We start from the raw sequence: 23,313 nt of genomic DNA, 5'->3' as shown, positions 1-23,313 counted from the left end.
AAAGGTGCTGTGCAGAGATAGATATTATTGTTTTCACAGTATTAGGACTTGAGTTCACTTTAGAGTTGATAACTTTCTCATAGAAACCTTTTATCTGGCGGAAGTGCAGTTTTCCCTACGGTCAGTAAACACATCATGTTCATACCACGATCCTCCATAGACGTGAGTGTTTACAGTAAGGCCCCGCCCCCCCGCGCCTCTCCGATTGGCTGCAGCTCATCAACGGCTCCTCCCCCTGTCATATATAAGCGACCGGCTGCTGCAGCTGCTTTATTCAGTTTCTTCTCCGCAGCTTCTCTGTGAACAAGGTAAAAAACAAAACTCAATAAAACTACTGAATTATAAAAATGTCCGTGCAGGAGTTTGGTTCGGTCGCGCTTTGTTTTACGCTGCGTCACGTTTTGTTCTGTTAGCTCGTTGTTGTGCTAGCGGCTAGCAGGAGAGGCGACGTCATGTGACTTCCATGTGACTTGTTGTTGTTTATCTATCGGCTCCCAGTTGGTTTTTCATTTCAAGTTTCACCCTGATGGTTCCGGTTGAGGTTTTATTGTCTCCTTCATTCATCCAGGACACCCCCCCTCACTACCGACCGACTGACAGACGGGAATGTGTCCGTCGCTGCTCCTCCTGCTCGGCCTGAGCCTCGGCCTGGTCACCGCTCTCCCCGCCCCGCAGCAGGGACCGGACGCTGGGAAGCACTGGGTGGTGATCGTGGCTGGTTCCAATGGTTGGTACAACTACAGACACCAGGTGAGAGGGGGGGGGGGGGGGGGACTGACCGACCGGCTCCTTGGTCTGTGATAAGATCCACTGAGTCAGAGATCATGTGTGCAGCTCTAATCTCATCTCGTCTGTTTATCCAGTGGATATTTATAAGTTACTGTTTCAAACTTTAAACCTTCTCCCAAAAAAGACTCATCAACTATTTCTAAAATGACCTTCATTCTGATCCTGGGGGAAAATCCAAGTACATGAAGTTGAAAAATGCAAAAACAAAATCATGACGAATCCCTGAAACTCAAACAAAAGAGAAGAATGCAACAACGTAATTTAGAAACTGTATTAATAGATGATTAATTAATTAATTAATTGTCTTGTTTTGTCTCTTGCTTATTTGTCCATCTGGCTGCATCTGCTCCTTATTAGTGCTTGTAGTGTCATATTATTTGAATTGTTCAATTTATAAAAAAAAAAAGACTAGTAAACACCTACGTCAACATGTGGCAATGTTCATTAGTACAAGCTTTGCAAATGAATTGAGGGAAAGAAAGAAGAAATGTAAGCTACTGTAGATGAAGTAACTCTGGACCTGCAGAGACTTTTCTACAACATGAGAAAAAAGTGAGTCCATACTGCCCAGAGTTTGTTTACTGACACCCCCACCCCCCCCAAGTGTGTGATTGATGGTTTTAGTTTTTTGTATTACCTTGATGTAATTTAAGATGTCTTTAATCCAAAGGGCAGCTCTAATCTCATATTGATCTCCTTCTTCTCCCTCAGGCGGATGCTTGCCATGCGTACCAGATCGTCCACAGCAACGGGATCCCGGACGAGCAGATCGTGGTCATGATGTACGACGACTTGGCTCAGAATGAAGAGTGAGTTGCTGTTTTTTGGTTTTTACCTTCGTCCTTTACTGTACTTTAATCTTTAATTTCGTAAATGCTACATCAAGAAACGAAACTCAAGTCTCAACAGTTCTTATTAGCCAAGAAAATAATTTGCTGATCGATTGTGAAAGTAATTCCTGGCAGTCATGTAAATAAACCGCAGGGTGATCTCACACGCACATGTTTCTCATTTCATTGTGTCTCTGTGGAATGTGGGCCCTGTGTTCAGAGCAGCCTAGTAAACAGCCCGAGTTAAAGAGACGCACTGAGAGGAGTCACAAGAAACTCATTTGAGTTCTGCTCCGGGACTCTGACTCGGAGTCTTGTTACTGACACGGACACTGAAGATGGGAGCGGCAGTGAAAGCAGATCCGTCAGTTTCAGTCGGAGATAGAATCATTGTTACGCTCTGATACACAGTTAATACACCAGTATGGACAGTAATGATTGACAGGTTCAGTGTGGACTTGTCCTGTCGTCGGCCAGTTTGAAACTAAACTTTTTACTCTGTATTTGACTTTGATACTGTAAATGAGGAGCCTTCACTGAACTTGAGTCACGACAAACCTGCTCAAATGTACAAAAAATGGAAATTAGAGGCAGAAAAAGAAAGAAACTGGAACTTGCTCCTTGCACACGTCACTGAATGATTTACTAGGGCTGCTGCTCACAGTTATTTTGGCTTGAATTAAATGATTTATCGATTATGATAACACGCTGTCGATTAACTGATCAGTTTGCTGAGTCACCATTAGCTTTTAGCGCTGGTCAGTCAACAATTGTCCATTATTTTACAGATTAACAATAAGCTTTACAATAAATATCTATAAACAAAAAGAAAACACAAATATAACCACGTACATAGAACTTGAATTTAGGCTCATATCGCATAAATCAGTTTGGCTCTAATAAATATTGTACTAATATGTTTTTAGATGTGAATCCACCTCTTGGAGAAAGAAGCAGGTTAATTAAGTTGTAATAACCCTGACAGGTTGAATATTATTGTTATTATTAAAAATGTAATATCTTGACATAATGTAGGTCAGGTTTTAGTGAAAGGTTATGAAACTTGGATTTGTCTTGTTTAATATCAGTATCCTGCTGACATCAGTATCAGCATGTGTTGGTTTGTGGTTAATAAATAACATTTCTACTGAACTGTAATAAATCTGTGTGTGTCGATCACACTGTGACTCTGCAGTTTCACATACACTCGTGTGCGTTGTTGAGATTCTGCGGTGAATAGGGAAATAATGTTGAAACTCTGTGGAGCTTCTCGTCCTGTCACCTGATCGGTGAATCATACGTCTGTTGCCCTGTCATCACAAAATATGTTTTGTCAGCGATTTGCTCTTCCTTCTGTAAATCTGCCTCACGTTTTTGTTTCCAGGAACCCGACCCCTGGGATCGTGATCAACCGGCCGAATGGCACAGACGTGTACAAGGGAGTTCCTAAAGATTACACTGGGGATGTAGGTGCTTCAACACATGTGTATTTGTAAAAGAGTTTAAATCAGGGCTGTGGAATCAGTACTTTGTTTGATGTCTACACCAAACTCAACTACTTCGGACTGGTTGCCCTTCTCTTCTGCAGGATGTGACTCCGGAGAACTTCCTGGCTGTGCTGAAGGGAGATTCTTCAACAGCCAAAGGGGGCTCAGGAAAAGTGTTGAAGAGGCAAGTGATTTGAAATGAAACAAGGTGTGGAGGCGTGAACCTCACACGAAACTCAACAAGGGCACATGTTTGTTTTTTCTAACCTTGATTTCTTTGTCTTGGCAGCGGCCCCAACGATCATGTGTTTGTGTACTTCACCGACCACGGGGGACCTGGTATTCTGGCTTTCCCCAATGATGAGGTGAGAAGGGTTTTACTTCCTTCTTCTGTGAAGGCAATAAACAAAGAAGCTACTTTTTAACCATGAAATAGGAACAAGACACCTTTTTAAAGGTTGTTCAGCTTGTTTTGTGAGATGATTATCTTCCATGATAAAGAGCGATGGATGTGAAGCTATATAAATTATATATATATATATATAATTTTTAAAATTACATTTTCCTTTCTCTCTTCCTGCAGCTCCATGTTGAAGATCTTCAGGAAGCCATTAAATACATGCATGAAAATAAGAAATACAAAAAGGTGCGCAGCAACAAGCCCATGTGTGATTCACAAGCCTACGTGTGTGTACATGTCCTGCAGTGTGTGTGTGTGTGTGCAGGTGACACAGTCATGTGATGATCAGATTGTAACTTGTTTTTCTCTCTCTCTCTCGCTCTCTCTCTCGCTCTCTCTCTCTCTCTCACATTGACAGATGGTGTTTTACATTGAGGCGTGTGAGTCTGGGTCAATGATGAAGCCTCTGCCCGCTGACATTGACGGTAAGTTGAACTCTATCTCACCAGATTCACTTTCCAGTAAAAAAAAGAGATACTGACTCAGCACAGATCAATAAACGGCATCGACCGATGAAATACTTCAAACCTCTGCAGCATGAATGTACCTTTTGGTTTGTGATGGTTTTACTTCCCCTACGTCTGAATTTGAAACAACCAAACCTCTGTCAGAAATCGACAGAATAAACTGCTGGGATTTCCTCAACAAGATGGAGACTCTGTTTTTAGTTTTCAATTCAGTTTTTTTTGCATCTTCTGTCATGAACAAATCATTGTTAATATGATAAATACAAATCCCACTGAGGTCAGCACTGGTTTGGCATCTTGTTATCTGTGCACTTTAACTTAACTGGATCTGCACAGGAAATGGATCAAAGTTCTGGTTTTATTGTGTGAAACCAAAGCCTTGAATTTCTGTACTTTACTTTCACCCGTCAAATCATGTTATCAGGTTAAAACTAGACTGGACCTTAGAAGAGCACAAACCTCCACCAACAGTTCAGCTGCGTCAAACTCACAAACTGTCGTGTGATTCTTATTAAGGTTTTCATGCTGTAAAATTAAAATCGATCACACTCACTAACATGAGAACGTCTCTGTGTTTTGCAGTGTACGCCACCACAGCATCCAACTCCCATGAGTCCTCTTACGCCTGTTACTATGACGAGAAGAGGGAGACGTACCTGGGCGACTGGTACAGCGTGAACTGGATGGAGGACTCTGATGTGGTGGGTGCCACTTGATGACTGACTGATGTGTATATATATATACTTCTAAATGTAGTCCATTGAGGTTTTCTGTTTCACCGGGTCACAAATGGGCACGAAAAGGAAGTGGTGAAAGTTTCCAACAGCTGTTTATCTTCAGCAGGAAACTTCCTGGAACGTTTGCATACACATGTTGTTTAAAAACAAAATTTTTCAGTATATCTCCCACAGCAGAATCTCAACCTCCATCGATCAAACAAAATAATCAGTGTCTTAATCAGTTTGTGGTGTTCACTTTTTTTTGTCTGTTTCCAGGAGGACCTGGCCAAAGAAACTTTGATGAAGCAGTACAAGATTGTACGGAGGCACACAAACACCAGCCACGTCCAGCAGTTTGGGAACAAGGTGGGGGAAACCAATGAAAACATGGACTTAACAAGTTTGTTGCGACTGGCCGAATAGTGAGTGTTTCTCTCCTTCGATCACTCATCCTGAGTTTCTTACTTTCCATTTAGACGCTGGGCCACATGAAGGTGGACACATTCCAGGGTGACCACAAAGCCGGCGGCCCACCTGCTCCTTCAGTGACCCTGCAGCCCGTTAGGAATCTGGATCTGACCCCAAGCCCTGACGTTCCCCTGGCCATCCTCAAGAGGAAGCTGATGGCCTCTAATGACATCGCATTTGCAAGGGGGATGCTGATGGAGATCAGCGCACACCTCAAGGTAAGGACTGACCAAGCTCTCTGGTTTTATGGCTGAGACTTTTTCCCCCCATGCAAATCAGATGTAACCCCACAAACTGAGCACGTATTCATTACTGAGAATGTTCCAGATTTCTAACGGCATGTGACCATGTGTGTGTTCAGGTCAGGGAGATGCTCGCTGAGACGATGCACCGAGTGGTTGAGAAGGTGACCGGCAGTAAGGTCGAGGCTGAGGTGGTTTTCAACGAAAGAGCCGACCTGTCCCAGCACCAGTGCTACAAGGCTGCGGTCAAACACTACAAACAGAACTGCTTCAACTGGCACAAAACCGAGGTAGAGCCGCACAGCAGGGGTCGATTCCTTTTCCTTTAAATCACACTGAGGACGTCCTGCTCAGAAAGTGTTGGTGGCCACTGTAGTTGATGAGATTACATCTGGAGCTAATGGTTGAAACGAGTGACATGTCACATGTCTGGTTCTGCATTAAAAGAGGAAACACCAGACTAGTTTCACATGTATTTTAAAACTGGTATCATCTTTTATTGTCATGGGAAATATTTGACATTTCAGATGCAACAAATACATAGGGGGAGGTTTAAATCTTGTAAAGTTTCCCTCACTGTTTATCAAAGACAATGCCCTTTTGTGTTTCAGTATGAATACGCTCTGAGGCATCTGTATGCTCTGGTGAACCTGTGTGAGAGAGGATACCCTGCAAACAGGTACGGTCAGATTCACTCCTAATGTAACAGACTTTAAAATGGGTTGCTTCATATTTAGAAAAATGGATCTCTTTACTTAATACAGTTGAAATTTTGTCCATAAAAGTTCAGTTTTGGCAAAAAATTGTTGAACTGAAACCACACGTGTCATATTCCACTATGTAACAGAGCTCTATTTTTATCCAAAGACTATTAAAAACACATCAATGAGCCACAGTGTTGCACTGAGGACATGTTCCTTCATTACAATGAACACAGAAACTGTATTTGGGCTTTAAACAAGCAACAGCGCCCTCTGCAGCCACACAACGGTGGATATTACCCATGATCCAGAAGATCTGCCGCTGTGACAATTCCACCAAACTCTGTTCATATTTTCCTGGTTTTTAACAACTTCTAAGTCTTTTTAACTGATCTACAGTTCAGCTTTACTCTTCAACTCACTGGACCTGATTCTGACAATTAAAGCTGAGACTCTCAGTTCAGTTCCACACTTCTCACAGGAGATCGAACCCACTCACCAAAGTTACATAGAACAGACGTTCAGGGTGAAGAGTGGGAATGAAAGAGGAAACAGTCAAAAGAATTTCTAAGCTGCTATTATAAGATAAAAGTGAATTGCTGATGCATTTTACATTCCTAGACTAAATGTAACGGGTGATCTTGTTGTGTTTCTCTCTGCAGAATCCAGCTGGCCATGGACTCCGTGTGTCATTTCAGCAAGTGAAAATCGTTCTACAAATCCATCAAGTCTTGGATCAGGCTGCTTCTTCCATGTGGAAGAACCTCAGAAGATGATGTTTGTCTTTGCACTGTTTAGGAATCAATCTGACATGGACTTGATGCTGCCGTTTTATCAACACCCTTTTTTTTTTAAACTGAGAATTTTAATGTGTTTTTATGATGAATTGCACTAACCCCCCTGTCCTGGGTTTGTGGATCATGTTTTACTGCTTCTGATTTATTTTTAAATTTGTAAATTTGTTGTGCTTTCAGCTTTATGTGTGGCATGGAAGGCTTGACGTGAATGTTTGATTGACATGTTAAGGTCACACCACACAATATTGAATGTTAGTTGAACCTCAAGAGACTTTGATGTATCTTGAAATAAAATCTGACAAACTAATCTAAAATGAGCCTTGTTTCTAATGTATTAACCTCACTGCAGGTTTTGCCAAATTTACTTTGCTATACGCAGATCTTCCCCAGCAACAGTCCCTTATTGGATACTCGTCTTTGCTTCATGGGCGACATTCCCAGCGCCCCTGAACCGTAGACGGTGCCCTGAACACTCGTTTCCCACACATTTTCACTGAACATATTTATTTATATTTTATATAACACACTCTATTGTGAATTTTAAACACATAAATAAGTTATCATAGTTAATGTTAGATTAGTTTTTTTATAAAGAAATAAAAAATAAATAAATAAACACACTCCACAAGGGAGGGCGGTGCCCTAGCGCCCTCTACTGGCCAGCCGCCACTGCTTGTTTCTCTTCAGATCGTATAAATCTTTTATCTTTGCAACATCTAAGACATCAAAGGAATCTGTGACCACTGACATGTTTACAAGAACCTCGTGTTTTGATGATGATACACACGTACCAAATTTCGTGAAGATCTGTGAAAGCGAAGTAAAGGGCTTTAATTAATTATCTGTTCAGCCATTTTGCCACGCCCATTTCAAATTCCTCCAGAATACGTACATTTTCACCACTTTTAAATTTTCCGCAAACTTTAGTGAGTTTTCAAGCATGTTTAGACGTTGAAAAGGTCAATTCATCTGGCAGACATTAAGAATAATATCAATTTCAATAAATCCAATAATTTAATATAATATACTATAATACAACACGATATAATATAATATAATATAATTTTATGTAATATACTATAATATAACACGATATAATACAATATAATATATATCCAGACCCAGAAAGAGTGCCCCCCCCCCCCCCTCTCGGCAGCTAGCTTCACTTAGCATGACCCAAAGATAATCTGTTTTCTTGGTTACTTAAATATAGTTTAATTAAAAATTGCAATTAGCACAAGTCTTTATTCAGCAGAGTTATTAATATGGTAAATGTGAGTTAATATATAATTGTATAGAAATTATTATCTTCCCATTTTGCGCAGGCGGTAAATCAGCTACCTAAAAGCTCCAGGCAGGGTCCTGTACGGGAGGTCGGGCCTAGTTGAGGCCCCGCCCACCTGTTTGTGGAAGCAGGAAGTCACAGTGACCGAAACCCGTGATATGATCATGAAAACGCGTCGCAGCGCAGAGAAGCGGAGTTAGTTCGCACAGTGTCCGCGGAGAGAAGCGTCGGGAGCCGAAGAGTCAACCCGGGTTCGGCCTCTGCTGCGTCTTCAGCCCGCATCGACCTCTGCCAGCAGCCGGCTGCTAGCTCCCCCTGTTAGCTCCCCCTGTTAGCCTGTGTGCTAACGGTCTCTCGCAGCGGCTCCGGTTGCATCATGGGCTCCAGGGCGTCCACGCTACTCCGGGAGGAGGAGATCGAGGAGATCAAGAAGGAGACGGGCTGTAAGTTGAGCTCCGGCTGATGGACTCCGGGACTTTGACTCGTCAGCTGCTGCATTTACACCTTCATGTTGACATGCGTTACACTGACCTCAAATCTGCTCCTCTGTAAAATCAACAAATCCTGTCATAATGGGAAGTTGCACCATAAACATTCATCGTGTGGCTGATAACTTTTCTCCCTCAGCTCCGTGACTGAGACACTTTAATGTGGATATGTGGGATTTATCCTCAAAGTTTGCAGTTTAACACCTTGTTCAATTTAATGTTGTCTAATTTAACAAAGCTGCAGTGAATCCTACCTCCAGGAAGTTTGTATTTACAGTGTTTTTAGAGAAAATGCTGCTTAAATCACACTGTGGAATCTAGACTGTGTTTCTGTTATTCAGTCAACTCCCTTCATGCAAATGATGTGGAGGAAACAATTAAGTTATCCATTTAATGCACCACGAACTGAACATGATCACATTCATGAAGGTAGATCTTCTGCAGGACAGTTGATATTTCAGCTAGTTTGACCAAATAAACTGCCAAGTGAGAGTAACAACAAGTAACTCTACTAAATACGATTTAAAATAACATTGCATAGGTAAGATGATGAAATATAACATATTGTCAAAGAGTTAAACTTTAAGCAACCAAACCTTTGTGCAAGTCATGGGACCTGTAATCATGAAATCTGAGCTTTTTCTGTTTTAGAGGATTGAGAGTTTTTAGCTGTTTGACCAAAAACTAAATTTGTCTAAACCTTTAAATGTCTGCATCAGAATTTTGTTCTTTCTCTTTCTTATTAACTACATCAAAGCACTTTGCTGAAGATGATTGTTGTCATTGATGAGTTCTTGTAGCAGAATGATGTAGATGACACGTTACTTTGCCTGAAGCAGTGTTTGTCTGTTATCTTCTGCTCGTTTAGTTGTAAAAAACGATGTCTCTTTGGTTTCTCACCCACAGTCTCCCACAGTCAGATAACTCGCCTGTACAGCCGCTTCACCAGCCTGGATAAAGGTGAAAACGGCACCCTCAGGTAAGACCTAATGTTACAACCATTGTCTGATTCGCTAAAGTAAACAGCAGCCTGGAGATGTGGCTGGTTAGTCTGGTTCCTTCAATCCTGCAGTTTGACCTAAAACCAACTCACCAACTTCTCTTCTCTGCAGGTCAGGTTGGTTAGTTAGAGTCTGTGGGTTGTGATTCAGACGTCGTACAGCGGTTCACTTGTTATCATGACGACGTTAATAAATCATCTTCTCTCTCACAGCTCTGTGAGTTGTTTTTGATGGAGGTCGATGGCAGATGACGCCGGCTTTCATCACGGTTTTGTTCTTGAGAAAAGCAAATTTTAAAAATCATTGGAAGCTACCTAACTTTGACATATTGTGGCAAGAGTTTTCAAAAACAGATTCACTTGAAAGACTAGTAATGAGGACAAATATTAAGGGTGTTCAAATACATTTCATGGTCTTGATTGTAAATATAAAGACAAAATTTGACTTTGGCAGATTAGTAGAACAATTTTCTTTTAAGCTAATTTGGATTTAAATGCACTATTCAAGGTAAATTAAGATAAATTGTGTTAGAGACAAATTGTCATTAAATTAAGGTTGTCAGCCACAGTTCTGCAAAACATCATTCATTCTCAAATGGGTTCCAGAGCCAGTGAGTCTTAATGAACTCAGTAATCAGTGAGGCTTCAATGTGACATTTCTTTAGTCTTTGATTAACTTCCTGTCGACTCTTCTCATCGTCTGAGCAGAACAAGCAATAGGTGAAGAAATGGTTTAATCATTGAAGCTGCTTAAACTTTACTTTGAGAATTTGCTCTTTGACTTGGCAGACGATTTGTTTTCAGATCAGTCTCCCTGGGATAGGTTTTAAAAAAGAGCCTCAACTCTGTACAGTTTAGTGATAAACTCATTCTTGTGTTTACACATCACAAGTTTTCGGCTCCACTTGTTCTTGCTCCAGTGCTTTTAAGTCACAGCACGCAGTCGGGTGCAGCCTCATTTAGGTCCAAGGTGACTTCCCTGTCATTCATTAGCTGTCCCAGTGTCCCTGGCCAACTTCTGGTCCTGCTGATGAAATAAAAACCATAATTTCATCACTTGATATCGTCGCTGCTAAAAATATATTTCAGAATCCATAGTTTTTATTTGTGAAACGTTTTTCTTCCTTGTTTTTTCCTGTTCTCATATTTTCAGTCAAATCAATTCAGATTTAAAATTATAACAAAGACATGAGTCTCATAGCTTTTTAGAGTTGATGAAAGTCAAGGATCTGTTTTTAAATTGTTTTATGTATTTATTCATCACGTTGCATTCTCACTTCCATTTTCTCTCCTGGCGTCTGCAGTCGAGAGGATTTCCAGAGGATCCCGGAGTTGGCCATCAACCCTCTGGGAGACAGAATCATCAATGCGTTTTTCCCTGAGGGGTGAGTTGTTCAAAGTTACTGGTTTGTCGTCTCTGAGAGATCTTTTCTACGCAAGTAGTTGAGTCACAGGCACCACAGAGCCAAACCACGCCGTGATGCTCTGCGGCTGCTTGGCTGCAGACTTGAGAAGCTCAGTTCTTCCCCACAGTTCTGTGTAAAATAAATCAGCAAGATTCTGGTTTTGTATTTGGCTGTTTGATTAATCTGGAAGTGAAAAACCAGATGTTTGCAGACGTATCATTAAAACCCCCAAAGAAAGTCCGATGCGTAATTTCAGCCGAGGCCTTTAAAGATTTCAGATCTCTTCCTTTTTCCTTGTTTGCTTCAGACGAACATGACAATAGAGGTGAATGTGCTTTACCTGGTAAAATGGTGTTGGGTTACAACTAGTTTGAGTTGTCATTGTTTTTCCCGCACAGCCAATGTTTGTCACGAGTATAAAGGTAACATGAGCCAGCACAGAAGAATCAGTTTATTGTGTATCTGATCCAGATTGGGACATTAATAAAAGTAAAGTCTTTGTTTTGTCTGTTTTTCAGAGAGGACCAGGTAAACTTCCGGGGCTTCATGCGAACCTTAGCTCACTTCCGACCGATAGAGGACAACGAGAAGAACAAGCCAGTCAGCGAGCCGCTCAACAGCAGGACAAACAAGCTGCTCTGTGAGTGCAGAGCTCGGTCACGGAGGCGTGTCCGGGTGGAGCCGGGGACCAGTATCATGAACATTCACAGGGTTTCATAATGTGTCTCCCATGACTTATGGTTTTTGTTTTTCTTCCCAGTTGCTTTCCGTCTGTATGACCTGGACAGAGACGACAAAATCTCCCGGGATGAGCTGCTGCAGGTGAGTGGACGGGTTGGTCATATAAACGAGACGTTGTGTCACAGATTGTGGAAACAGTTGCTTCACAAGTAAATCAGCCAAGTGGTGAATAGTTTCGACACGTCTTCTCTTCATGGAAATCCCATTTCCCCCCCCCCCCCCCCCCCCCCACACACACACACACACACACACACACACACACACACACACACACACACACACACACACACACACACACACACACACACACACACACACACACACACACCATTCAGACTGATTTCCATGCATCCTGAAACTGGTCGGACCACAACCATTTATCTAAGATGGGCTTTGATATTTTGACTGACAGAGGAGCGCTCGCTGCCAAAGCACTTTTGTTAACGATCAAGATGGCTGCTGCTGATGTAGGAATTCAGTAGAATGCACAGCTCTGCCAAGGCCCAACCGAAACATACCCTCCTCGGTGAAGGTTATTAACCAGAAGATAGATTTTCTGTAAAAGAACAAAGACCCACTGGTGCACGCTGTCGTCTGTTTCCATTTCCGTTGCTCTGCCACACGTTCTGTTGCACTGATTGATTTCAGCTCTGCGACCTTTAAGAATCGAAACTGAACTCAGCGGCTTCAGACCCGTTCACATCCAGATTTGTGTTGTGACAGAAATCCATTATTACCTCTGAAAATGTTTGCTCTTCATCCTGTGCCTGACAAGGGAACAATGCTATTGTGTAACAGCTGTTTCCAAATGAGAGAAGGATCTGGATGTCAATGAGGGGACTTTGCCCTTGTGCTGATAATGATGTGATATCGCTCCGTAACTACGTGTTGATCTTCCCAGACGGTCTAATATCCTGTATTTTGTCTTCCTCCGAGCTCCCTCCGTGTTATTTGTTGTGCCTCTGTGAGGCCGCGTCGGTTTCTGTGACATTGTGTGACCTGTAATTGCTGTAAGCTGGGGGTTAAATGACTCAGACAGATTTCTTGTTTTGCACAAAACATTTGTGTCACCTGCATCACGTGATGCGCGAAGCCGTGAAACTCGAAAGATGCATTTCAGAGTTTGTTTGCCTGTTTTTCACAAAATAAGTGTTTCACTGTTATTTATCATCGTGTGGCTTCCTGCCGTTGAAGTGAAATACCTACAAATTATCTTGTGCGGAGCTTAAATACTTGTTTTCAAAACATCGCGACTCGTATTTAATCTTCACCACAAACCGTTTTCTGACATTCATGAACTCTAAAGGGACTTTGTGTTGTTTACAGGTCCTCAGGATGATGGTTGGTGTAAACATTTCAGATGAACAGCTTGGCAGCATTGCTGATAGGACCATACAGGAGGCCGACACAAACGGAGATAACTCCATCTCCTTCAATGAATTCATCAAGGTGAGTTGTGTGGCCGGAGGGCATCGGTCACCTGACATATACGACTCTCTAATGTACCTGTAATACTGCTTCTGTATTCTGTACTGTACTTTCTAAAGTTTGTGTCCTCAACAAGTGACTACACAACAAGTATCATGTGAAATGTGCTTTTCATTTAGGTTCTGAACATTTAGTCATGAGCACATTTGATTTTTTTTTTACATCGTAAATGGGAAAAACGTCGGATCGGTTTTGGTTAGTTGCTCACGTCCAAGAGGCAAAGCAAATTTATTAGTGAAGCACATTCCAACAACAAGGTTGAATCAAAAAGCTTTACAAATGACATCAAGACAAAATGTAAAGGCAATATTTGAAATACATAAATATATAGAAAAATAGTACAAAAATAATGTTTTCCCTCGTGTGTGTGTGTGTGTGTGTGTGTGTGTGTGTGTGTGTGTGTGTGTGTGTGTGTGTGTGTGTGTGTGTGTGTGTGTGTGTGTGTGTGTGTGTGTGTGTGTGTGTGTGTGTGTGTGTGTGTGTGTGTGTGTGTGTGTGTGTGTGTGCAAGAGAGAGAGAGAGATTCACCAATTTACAGAAATCAGTGTAGGCCTATAGTATAAAAATCGAATGTGTTGATTAGTAATCAGGAAGCTGAATATACAAATATATAAATTATGTTGAGGTGTGTGTATTGAAATTTACCAGATACATGTGTTTCTTGCTGTTCCCATTAAACATTACAGCTCCACCGCAGAGAATCATTCTTTTCAACTGTTTCCTTGTTCCCTCAGGTCTTGGAGAAGGTGGACGTGGAACAGAAAATGAGCATCCGCTTCCTGCACTAAGCTTCATCTCCATCTTAATTTTGAGTGGAGCTTAAATGGGCCAGTTGCTGTCGGGACACGACCTCCTCCAGCGTGTCCGCAGGCTGCAGCAGCATTCACACTGAGTACACACCCGGTCAGACCAAGCATTAGGTAGAGCGTGTCATAGATGTTGAGTTTCTGCCTCTGCACTGCTCTGCAAACAAAGGGAAACGTGCCTTGGGTTGTTTTATGCAATGTCATTTAGGGGTGTTACGATACACAGGTATTTGACACGTCACTAAAAGCTGAAATTATGATAACATAGTAATAAAAACCCTTATGATAACAATGTGTACATGAACAAATCAAATCACTTCTGTTTATTTTCTCAGTGACTCTCTGGTTCACACTCCAACCGAGTATGTATTAATATTTTGTATTTTGAGTTAAATTCATTTGCCAAAAAGAAACAAACACACTAAACTAAATTGAAGATGAATTTTTACTGATGGCCTTTTTAATTTCAGATTTTCTATTGATTTTGCCATTTTATCATTATCGTGAATTATTTTGGTGACAAATCCTCAGTGAAAATCTGATTTCGTGACAGCCCTAAAGTCAGTGTATTATTATTTATTAGAGACCTTTTCAGAATCACAGTTGGTACCTCTGCTAGTCTATATGTGTTCATGCTGTTCTATGGATATTCAGTAGATGCTCTGTCTTTGTCTGTACAAACATGCAATGGTTCAAAGTGAAACATGTCAGGCGTTGGATTCCACTTCAGAACAGACCGTGTTGTTGATGCTAACATGATCTTATGACTCCTTTTCTCTGACTTGTGACAGAACAAGTCGGAGCAGCCGGCTCTTAGTTTGTCTCTCAAAGCAGAACCTGCTGTTTTACTCACTGAAGTGCCATGGCTTTGTTTGTCCTTTCTAACTTATTTTGTAAACAGGAACCCACGGCCATGTGTGTGTGTGTTCCTCCTGGGTTAATTTAGTTACTTTCAATAACCTTGTAATGTTTCAATTGAGTAAAATCAAAGTTTTATCTTCTGTTTAAAACCGTTAACAAACTGGAGCCACGGCAGAGTCCCATCTCACGATGTTAAAGAAAGTGACCCACACCACATCCTTCCACCGGGTTTCGTGGAAATCTTTCACTTGTTTTTGTGTAAACAAACAAACGTCCTTGGTGGAGGTAAAAATAGTTGAAAGTTAAAACTGCGCGTGTGGCCTGCTTTCAAAATGTTGTTCTCGCTGAGGCTTAGTTCCCTGTCTAAACGTGTCATGTCCTGTACACCTTACAACGTGCTACGCTGCTGTTTATATGATGTGTCTCACTGTTGATGTCTATTGATTCATGCACCGCTCAACATTTGTCATATGAATACACAGAATCCAATGCATTATGTTGTCTGCACAGGCTAGTGTACGTGAAAAAGCAGTGGAACGTGTGATAAATGTGAGTTTGTTGAATCATTACAAGAAGAGCCTCCAGCAGAGGAGCGCAGGAAACCCAGCTCGACCGTGTTATTAATCATTATGTGATGTTAGTCTACGTGTTCAAGATGAAACATGAATTTGATTTGAATAAATTAAGTGCCATGCTTTCTTTGCATCATTTATTGAGAAGCTGATGAAGCTGTTTTCTTTTGCCTTCATATGTTTGATCCAGTTTTACAGATTGTATTAATTTATGGACTCTTGACATGTGAGGTCCAGGTCTGAGGGGAGGGGGGGGCTAAAATCTGTGACTCGCAAAGACCCACTAATTATACAGCTGCCTGTGATTAAGTAGTTCTACTTTAAGTTCTACCTTTACACAACGTTTCAGAGGATTATGAATTATTTAGTGATCTATAAGAGGAAACACACAGAACAAGTTGGCTCAATAGAAGCTTCGAATGAAACAGAAAACATGCAGGTGAATCAAATCAACTGCAACATGCGACTTCACCACTAGATGTCACTAAATTCTACACACCGAACCTTTAAGATATTAAACAAATTATTTCAGTGAATTTCAGTGAATCAACTACAAACCTGCTCCAACGAGAAGATTAGCTGCACCACCTAGCATATCTAACATTTGTGTATATCTTTCTATACGTCAGAACATGTTAGCATTAGCTCCTTCGTGTTTTATTTTACACACATTAAATTATATTACCTTCATTGCATTATCTTATTTTTAATCATAACTGAAATCCGGTCGCGTGAAGTTTTTACTTTGATTGATAACTGTACTTCCGGGGCGGGCTCTACCTCAGATTGACAGGTCTCAGGCTCAATCCCGCTCAGGCTCGTAGTAGCGGAGCCAAGATGGCGTAGGGCGGAGGGGACGAGGAGCAGGGGACGAGGGGACCTTCTCCTCTCCTCTCCGGTGGCATGGAGCGGAGGGGAGCGCGTCCGGAGGTCTGCGGGTTATTCTCCGGACGTGTCCCCGGCCGGTGCGGCTCCTCGTCCCGGAGGTTTCCCGGTAATCAGCGCTGAATGTGTCGGTGACCACCCCCCCCCCCCCCCCACACTCCCCATCTGTTTACCATTGTGTGCAGCTGCAGCTCGAACCTCAAACATCTGCAGCGTCTCAGAGAAGAACTCGGTCCAAGGTCAGTGCTTCAAACCCGCCGCTGCTGCAGGAACCTTTGATTTAGTCTTTAGCTGAATGAAGATGTTGATTATTGATTGATTTTTCTATTTCAGTTCTGTTTGAGATACATGTCTTCTACTAGAGGACCATGAATCCTATTAATGGTGCAGGAATCTGTCTGTCTCACATCTTGTCTTTCTGACATCTTGTCTTCATTCAATCAACTTCCAACTCATAATTCAGGGGATCCCAGGTAGTGCACTGTCGATTGGGATTTTTTTTTTATATAAACGGATTTCAAGATCCTAATCCTGACCCCCACCCCTATTTATTTTAATCCAAGACACTAATGACATCATGATTCACAATTGTGAATCATGATGTCACACTTGTCACATGTCATATTCCTGTTTTATACACTTGCTGTGATGTGACATCACAGAATGTTGCTGAGGGAGTTTGTGAGTAAAACCCATAAATTCCATATGTACTGTGGCCGAGAGAGATCTGCAAATTAAAAAAGGAAAAACACGTGCAAATAGCGAAAGCAACACCGGAAATGTTTCCAGGGGACCCAAAGAAGTGATGAACCACTGACAAGTAGCAGACTTCAGTAACTAACATGCATTTTCATTCTACGATGGTTTTTCCAGATGATGCAGATGAGAAACCAGCTGAAGCCAGGACTGCAGGAACATCCAGGACTGCAGGAACCTCCAGACCTTCAGATCCGCCCTGGCACCACTGACAGACGACTCCCACCACTGACAGATGACTCCCACCACCACAGAGATCAGTGGAGGTAAAGAAAGAAGCATCACTGACCCGATGACCTCTTTTGGGATTTTGGGACACTGGTGCTGTCCTTCCCGCTGTAGCTGGGACATCGGTCCTTCCTCCTCCACGGCATCCGCTTTCGTCCTGGCCCGCTTCTGCAGAGTGATCATCAACGGGGACATCTTTCAAGACTGACTTCCATCACACACACTGTGACTATGTCTACATGTAACCTGGAGTTTCTACACTGGCTGTATCTGTCTGAAAGTCTCCATGATTTGGGGATTTTCAGTCAGATTTGATTTCAGGTCACATGTGAACATAGTCACTAAGTTTTTACAGTAAAATCCCACTGTTATAGGACAAGAGCCGGTTGATGATGAACAAATCAGCTGCTCCTCTATTCTGCAAAGAAGGTAAAGACACGAGATACTGTAGCAAAGATCAAGGCCTGTGATTAAATCCGACTCACGGGGAGTTCCTCTGTAGTTTTTTGCACTACCTCAGTGCCGTAACAAGTCCAACAGGAGTGAGAGACGGGTGGGATCAGTACCTGAAGCTCAATGGTTGTCAAGTACCACAGCAGTTTTGAATATTGTTCCCGGATGAGTCTGGTTTTAGTGGTAGAGGATCAACACGTGAGGCCGTCGACTGGCGAACAGGAGCAAAACAACCCAAGCACATTTACTTTAGTTTCAGCCATTTTGAGTAACGCCCTCAAACTGTGGTCTCCTATGCATCTGTTCTGAAGGAAGGTCACAAGGTCGTCCTTTCACCCCATGCTCTCATTTTTGCATTTTGGGTTTATTTAGTTTCTCTTTTGTCAAGTCTGCAGGTTTATTCACAAATTGCAGGTAGAGACTCAATTAGTGACACTGACCTTGTGACTTGAGATCCCAAAAATATCTTTTATTGCAAAAGTCTCATCCAGTTTTCTCTCTCTGTCCTTTCCCCCTTAAAAAAAACGTTACATTTCTCTGCTTATGTTCTCATTTGATCATTTTCCTATTCATGGTCTACTAAGAGATCTATGTACCCATCGTGTTTAAATTCTGCCGGTAGGGACAGAATTGATCCTTTGATTCCTTTCATTCCATCAATCGTGAGACAAAATATTAAGTGAAAACAGCTTTTCGATGTGTCCAGTAGGTCGAGAGACACCAGTGCTGAAGTAGCACCTTGCATTGGTTCTTACATGAAGGAAACCCTGGCCCCATTTTTTTCTTTCTTTTCACATTTTTGTGAAAGATTTACTTTTAAAAATCAAATTTTCCGGGATTTGTGCAATATTTGATCCTAACTGTCATGTTGTTGACCAAACTGTATATTGTATAAACAAGTGACAAGTTGTTTGAAAGCAACAAAATCACCAATGTCTTCCATTAAGATATGTATAGACTCATGTGCATTAACTAGCCTATTTAGCGGGACTGTGGTGCCACATTATTGTAGCCATGCATGACCAGTAGTGATGCTTGCTTTATGACGAGTAGTGAAATCAGTTTTCTAGACTAAAGTGAAGCTCAAAACTATGGAAACCATTTCAGTCAAATTAAAGGGTTGTAGACTGACGTTCTAAATCTGGAAAGACACCACGTCGAGATGCAGCTTTGCCTGAAAACAAATGCAAAACCAACTCTTTGTTCCATCGAGATATGCAGTTATAAAGTGTTGATTCAAGTCGTCTCACATAGGCGTATGTGCCCAATATAAGTCAGTGTTGTTTTACTGTTATTAGGATTTTTATATTTTAAAAAAAGTTTTAGAGATATTCTAACATATTCTCATGCATCAATAGAATTAGTTAATTTTTGAATAACAACCATAAAGTTCCCATGAAACGAGTCTCAGACGTGACAGTGACAGAATACCTTAAAAAAAGAAGTGAGTATTACGTTCCTCCTGGATTAGGATCTAATTTGCAGGTGGTGTTTCAGTCCTAGAATTAAGATCTCACCATGACATCGCATTGTACATAACACCTCATAGTTTTGGGATTCAAAGTGTTATAATTCAATCCATAAAATTGTATTTGATTAGAGTTTTAGAAGCAATAACCTACAATAATGCATGAGTTCAGTGCCAGGGTGTAAGTGTGTTAAAAGGATTCCGTGCCGTCCCGTGGAAAGGACCACCACCACCTCCTTTGCGCTTAATGTAGCCGTCTATCTATTGGTCACTTTTCTGGCGAGTCGTTAAGCTTTAGAAAACAGTATCTCTTCTTACGGTTTGGGATACTTCCTGCAGAACTACGTGCATGTGAGGACTGCTGTAGCATAACAGTATTTACAAGTTTACTTAAACACTTATATTTTTCAGAGACTATTTTCCCTGCCTTGTATTTTTTCAACACAAAAACACAATAATCTAAACCAACATGAGAGACGCTTTAAATGATAATTCTTCTTGTAGCATTTTACATCCACAAAACCCCCGTTCCTTTAAAAATCCAGATATTCAGTAACTCTGTAGCTGTGAAGTAAGTTTACTGAACCAACTTGACTTGCTTGAAAGGCACTTTCTCTCTCTCTGTGCTGACTTGCACCATCATCCTCACCGTCCTGTCTTGAAAACTGTAAACTAAAAACCCTGTCATGCTCTTTGTGGGGATTTATAATCGCAATTTATAAGCAAGTAGGCGTCTAGCGACTTGAATATATGGGTTCAAAAAATATGCATGACTAAGCAGAATAAAGAATGATTTGTATTGCATGCAATAATCCAACTTTGTAATGTGAATGGGTGTAACTAGGATGTTGAAATGTTCATGTCAGGTGTTCTGTGACAAGGGGACGACGGGTGTTTGATTCTACATGAGGAACGTTGAGGTAGTTTTGATCACCGGTCGTGGTTTTCACAGACTGCGCTGCACCAAACAGAAACAATGGAGTGTTTCAAGTGTTTCTGCTCTCTCTCTCTCTGCGGAGTCAAACGTGACCATGGCAGCGATGCCACAGTGCAGCTCAACAACCCCGATCAACCTTTGTTCCCATGAAAAAAACACACATTTAAGCCTGGGTAAGATTAATGATGTTACTTTGTTTGATCAACTTTTCCACCGAGGGGGTGGACTGTGTAGAAACTATGCACTTCAGACGGAGGAAGTGGGCATGCTTATTATGTGTAAGCCTCTTGTCTGGTTTTGTATTAACAAAAAAAAAAAAAAGAATCTGTATCAGAAATTCAGCAATAAAATGCAGCATGGTGCCAATCGGACGACTGGGTGTCGATGTTTACTCACAGTTTGAGTGTTTTAGAGGATTTACATCATGGAAATACCTTTTTGCAATAAGAGGAAAAAGTCTAAAGCGTCATTAACTGTAATGCAAGTTTAGTGCCACAAAACAAATGATTACTGAACAGAAGTGGAGCAAATAGATTATTCCTAGAGCCATTTAATGAAAACATCAAAATACCACAACACAGAAAAACAATAAATATATACACAACACACACCGGCCTACAGAAGGCAGCAGACTGAGGAGCACAAGGAGCCTTTTCCCAGGACGAGGTGCAGTCGACTCTACTTCTCCAAGTCGCTGCTAACGCTGCGGTCAGCCAGTCGGCTCTTTACACACAACATCCGGTCCAGCTGCGCCTCGAACTGCTTTCTCACCTGCCCAGGAAATAAAAACAAACATGAGATCAACGTGTGAGAATAAGAATGAAGTTATAAGAAGTCACATATTGTTCTCACCTCATCGATGTTTTGTTTGAGTGGCTTCAGATCCAATGTGATTGTGGAAGCTTTCACCATTGACCTGCTGTCGAGGATGTAACTGCATGGAGAAATTAGAGAAGAGAGTTTTTATTTAATTCATGCAATTATTTTATGTTCTGTATCCGAAGATTGAAAGAACGGAAATCAATCCCTTCAAAATCAAAAATGTTTAATCTCACAAGGCACTTTGTGTATTTTAGCGTCTCCAGGCTTCAGTCAACCTGTACACAGAAAGTCAATATGCTCGTGTGCTCGGCAGAATCGACAGAGCTCACCAGGTGATGTTTGCTCTGTGGAGGAGGAAGAGCGAGCGAATCGAGGCCCAATGCGACGGAGCTGAGTGAATAACTTTGCCCACAGAAGAGCGGCAGCCGCGACACTTTAGAGAACTGTAGATGCTGAAATCATACAAGAGCAGTGACGAGAAGTAAGACACAGACAGAAACCTTGAGTGTAATAAAAACATGTTCCTCACTGACACTGGCTGAGTTAAAGATGGAGGATTTACGTGTTACGAGAAGTTTTCAAAAAACAAAAACCTCACTGCTGCATCCACTCACCAATTTGCCATTTCTCCTTTATGTCCTGACTCCTTTGTATTACTGACGACAACGTCAGTGGTTGCTCCTGAAGAGCGACAAGAAGCAGTGGGTGGGATTAGCAGGGACAAATCATCTAAGCAGCAATAATAACAATATAGTATAAAACATTCTAATGTGGGATGTTACTGACAAACTACCACTGACACCATCTCTGTTTTGTATGATGTGGTTTATTATATCTGGTTTGTCAATTTTGTCATTCAAGAAGTATGTTTTTCTGATCCAGGCCTTTATTGTGACATATTATTGTAAAACTTGAATTTAAAATCCATCCCTGTATGATGAGATTAAAATAATAACATATATGGTGAGAGACAGAAGACCCACATAATAAATACAAACATAGATAAGTAGAAATCTAGTCCAGCAGAAAGTTTGCTTGGTTGCCATGGAGACTACGTGATGGAAAACTAGGCTGTGAGTAATCTCTATGACAACTGCGAACTATACTTAAAAAAACTAAAGTAAACACCAACTTTATCCATTTCCTACAATTAATTCAAAATCTCTGTTTTGAATGTGTTTCATGAAATATTGTGTTGTGCCACAACAGACACACAACAAGTAGAATCAGACCCACGTGCGGATTTTTAGTGTTTACAACACAAACACAAACACAAACCCAGTGTGTGAAGAAGTGAACTCACGCAGACACACGATCAGGCTCATGCGTGTGATCTCCCCGCAGACGCTGAGGGAGTCCGCCATCACGGTGTTGCACTTGGCGCAGTGGAGAGTCATGTGTGGCCTGGTTCGAGCCTCCTCGGCTCCCGCTTTGCCACCGTCCACACGCCGCGTCAACACGCTGTCATCGAACTCCATGTTGGACCAGTGGGACCGGGTCCTGCTCGACGCTGGTCCCGCCGAGAGGAGTTTGAATTCCGGATTAGAACGAGCCGCAGGTCCCGTCCCTCGGTGAAATGGCTCCGGGCTGAGGTTTGTTCTCACCTCCACCTGAGTTCTGTGAGATTTCGCTGTTAATATGTAATAAATCCAAAGAAGCAGAAAATAAACAAGTCTGAGACAAAATATAACGACTTTTAAAACATTCACGTCCTCTTCTTCTTCGCGGTTGGCCTCCAGCCTCTGGTGCAGTACCGCCACCTACTGCACCGGAGTGTGGGTCAGAAAATAGATTTCATCCTCATCGAGGAAATAAAATAATACATAGGTTTTATGAATAAATTAGATAAATAAATAAATAGGTTAGATAAATGAATGAATAGATTAGCGATATATATATATAATGTATATACAATGTAATTAGATTAACAATAACTATGACTATTCTAGGCGATGACATATTTGAGTATTCAGTAACCATTCATTTACAGAATTGGAAAATTAGTTGAAAGTTGTGATGTTCCTTAAAGGTTCAGCGTGTAGAACTTAGTGACATCTAGTGGTGAAGTGTCAAGTTGCAGCTGAACACCCCGCACCTCACCCTCCCCTTCCAAACATGAAAGAGAATCTGGGGTAGCCTCAGTTGCCATAGCAACTC

General features: G+C 41.6%; 4 protein-coding genes and 1 long non-coding RNA gene across 6 annotated transcripts in view; 4 read left to right on the top strand and 1 right to left on the bottom strand.

Moving 5' to 3' along the window:
* pcnx1 (pecanex 1) overlaps positions 1–12,144 on the top strand; it is a 47,824-nt gene extending 35,680 nt beyond the window's left edge. Inside the window, exon 37 of the transcript XR_004612831.1 lies at positions 12,110–12,144. The gene's annotated coding sequence lies outside the window, so the exon portion shown is untranslated. The remainder of the gene's footprint in view (positions 1–12,109) is intronic.
* Positions 222–7,274, top strand: lgmn (legumain). 2 transcript variants are annotated; one of them, XM_034577338.1, is made up of 14 exons: positions 222–308; positions 569–750; positions 1,501–1,598; positions 3,004–3,085; positions 3,208–3,290; positions 3,396–3,471; positions 3,690–3,752; positions 3,925–3,991; positions 4,616–4,734; positions 5,029–5,118; positions 5,229–5,438; positions 5,582–5,752; positions 6,074–6,141; positions 6,826–7,265. In XM_034577338.1, exons 2-14 carry the CDS (start codon positions 607–609, stop codon positions 6,866–6,868), a joined length of 1,314 nt encoding a protein of 437 aa, XP_034433229.1. In that variant the 5' UTR covers positions 222–308; positions 569–606; the 3' UTR covers positions 6,869–7,265. The 2 variants fall into 2 exon arrangements, with proteins under 2 accessions (XP_034433229.1, XP_034433228.1); XM_034577337.1 differs by lacking the exon at positions 222–308 and having other exon boundaries at positions 607–750; positions 6,826–7,274.
* Positions 8,342–15,731, top strand: chp1 (calcineurin-like EF-hand protein 1). The gene is made up of 7 exons (XM_034577364.1): positions 8,342–8,688; positions 9,640–9,712; positions 11,038–11,118; positions 11,658–11,779; positions 11,900–11,961; positions 13,207–13,329; positions 14,103–15,731. Exons 1-7 carry the CDS (start codon positions 8,622–8,624, stop codon positions 14,154–14,156), a joined length of 582 nt encoding a protein of 193 aa, XP_034433255.1. The 5' UTR covers positions 8,342–8,621; the 3' UTR covers positions 14,157–15,731.
* Positions 15,732–16,417: 686 nt separating this feature from the next.
* On the top strand, positions 16,418–18,746 carry LOC117756690. Its single transcript, XR_004612833.1, has 2 exons — positions 16,418–16,731; positions 17,375–18,746. It is a non-coding gene; the product is annotated as an uncharacterized LOC117756690 (long non-coding RNA).
* Positions 18,747–19,780: 1,034 nt separating this feature from the next.
* oip5 (opa interacting protein 5) lies at positions 19,781–22,914 on the bottom strand. Its single transcript, XM_034577366.1, has 5 exons — positions 22,460–22,914; positions 21,771–21,837; positions 21,486–21,608; positions 21,187–21,268; positions 19,781–21,105 (listed from the first exon to the last, which is right to left on the bottom strand). The coding sequence occupies exons 1-5, from the start codon at positions 22,632–22,634 to the stop codon at positions 21,013–21,015; spliced, it is 540 nt and encodes a 179-aa protein (XP_034433257.1). The 5' UTR covers positions 22,635–22,914; the 3' UTR covers positions 19,781–21,012.
* Positions 22,915–23,313: the final 399 nt, after the last annotated feature.

This window comes from Hippoglossus hippoglossus, chromosome 22 (genome assembly GCF_009819705.1).
Source record: "Hippoglossus hippoglossus isolate fHipHip1 chromosome 22, fHipHip1.pri, whole genome shotgun sequence".
NCBI classification, from domain to species: Eukaryota; Metazoa; Chordata; class Actinopteri; order Pleuronectiformes; family Pleuronectidae; genus Hippoglossus; species Hippoglossus hippoglossus.
Note: the sequence above shows the minus strand (reverse complement) of the source record. Positions and strands in the feature narration are given on the sequence as shown.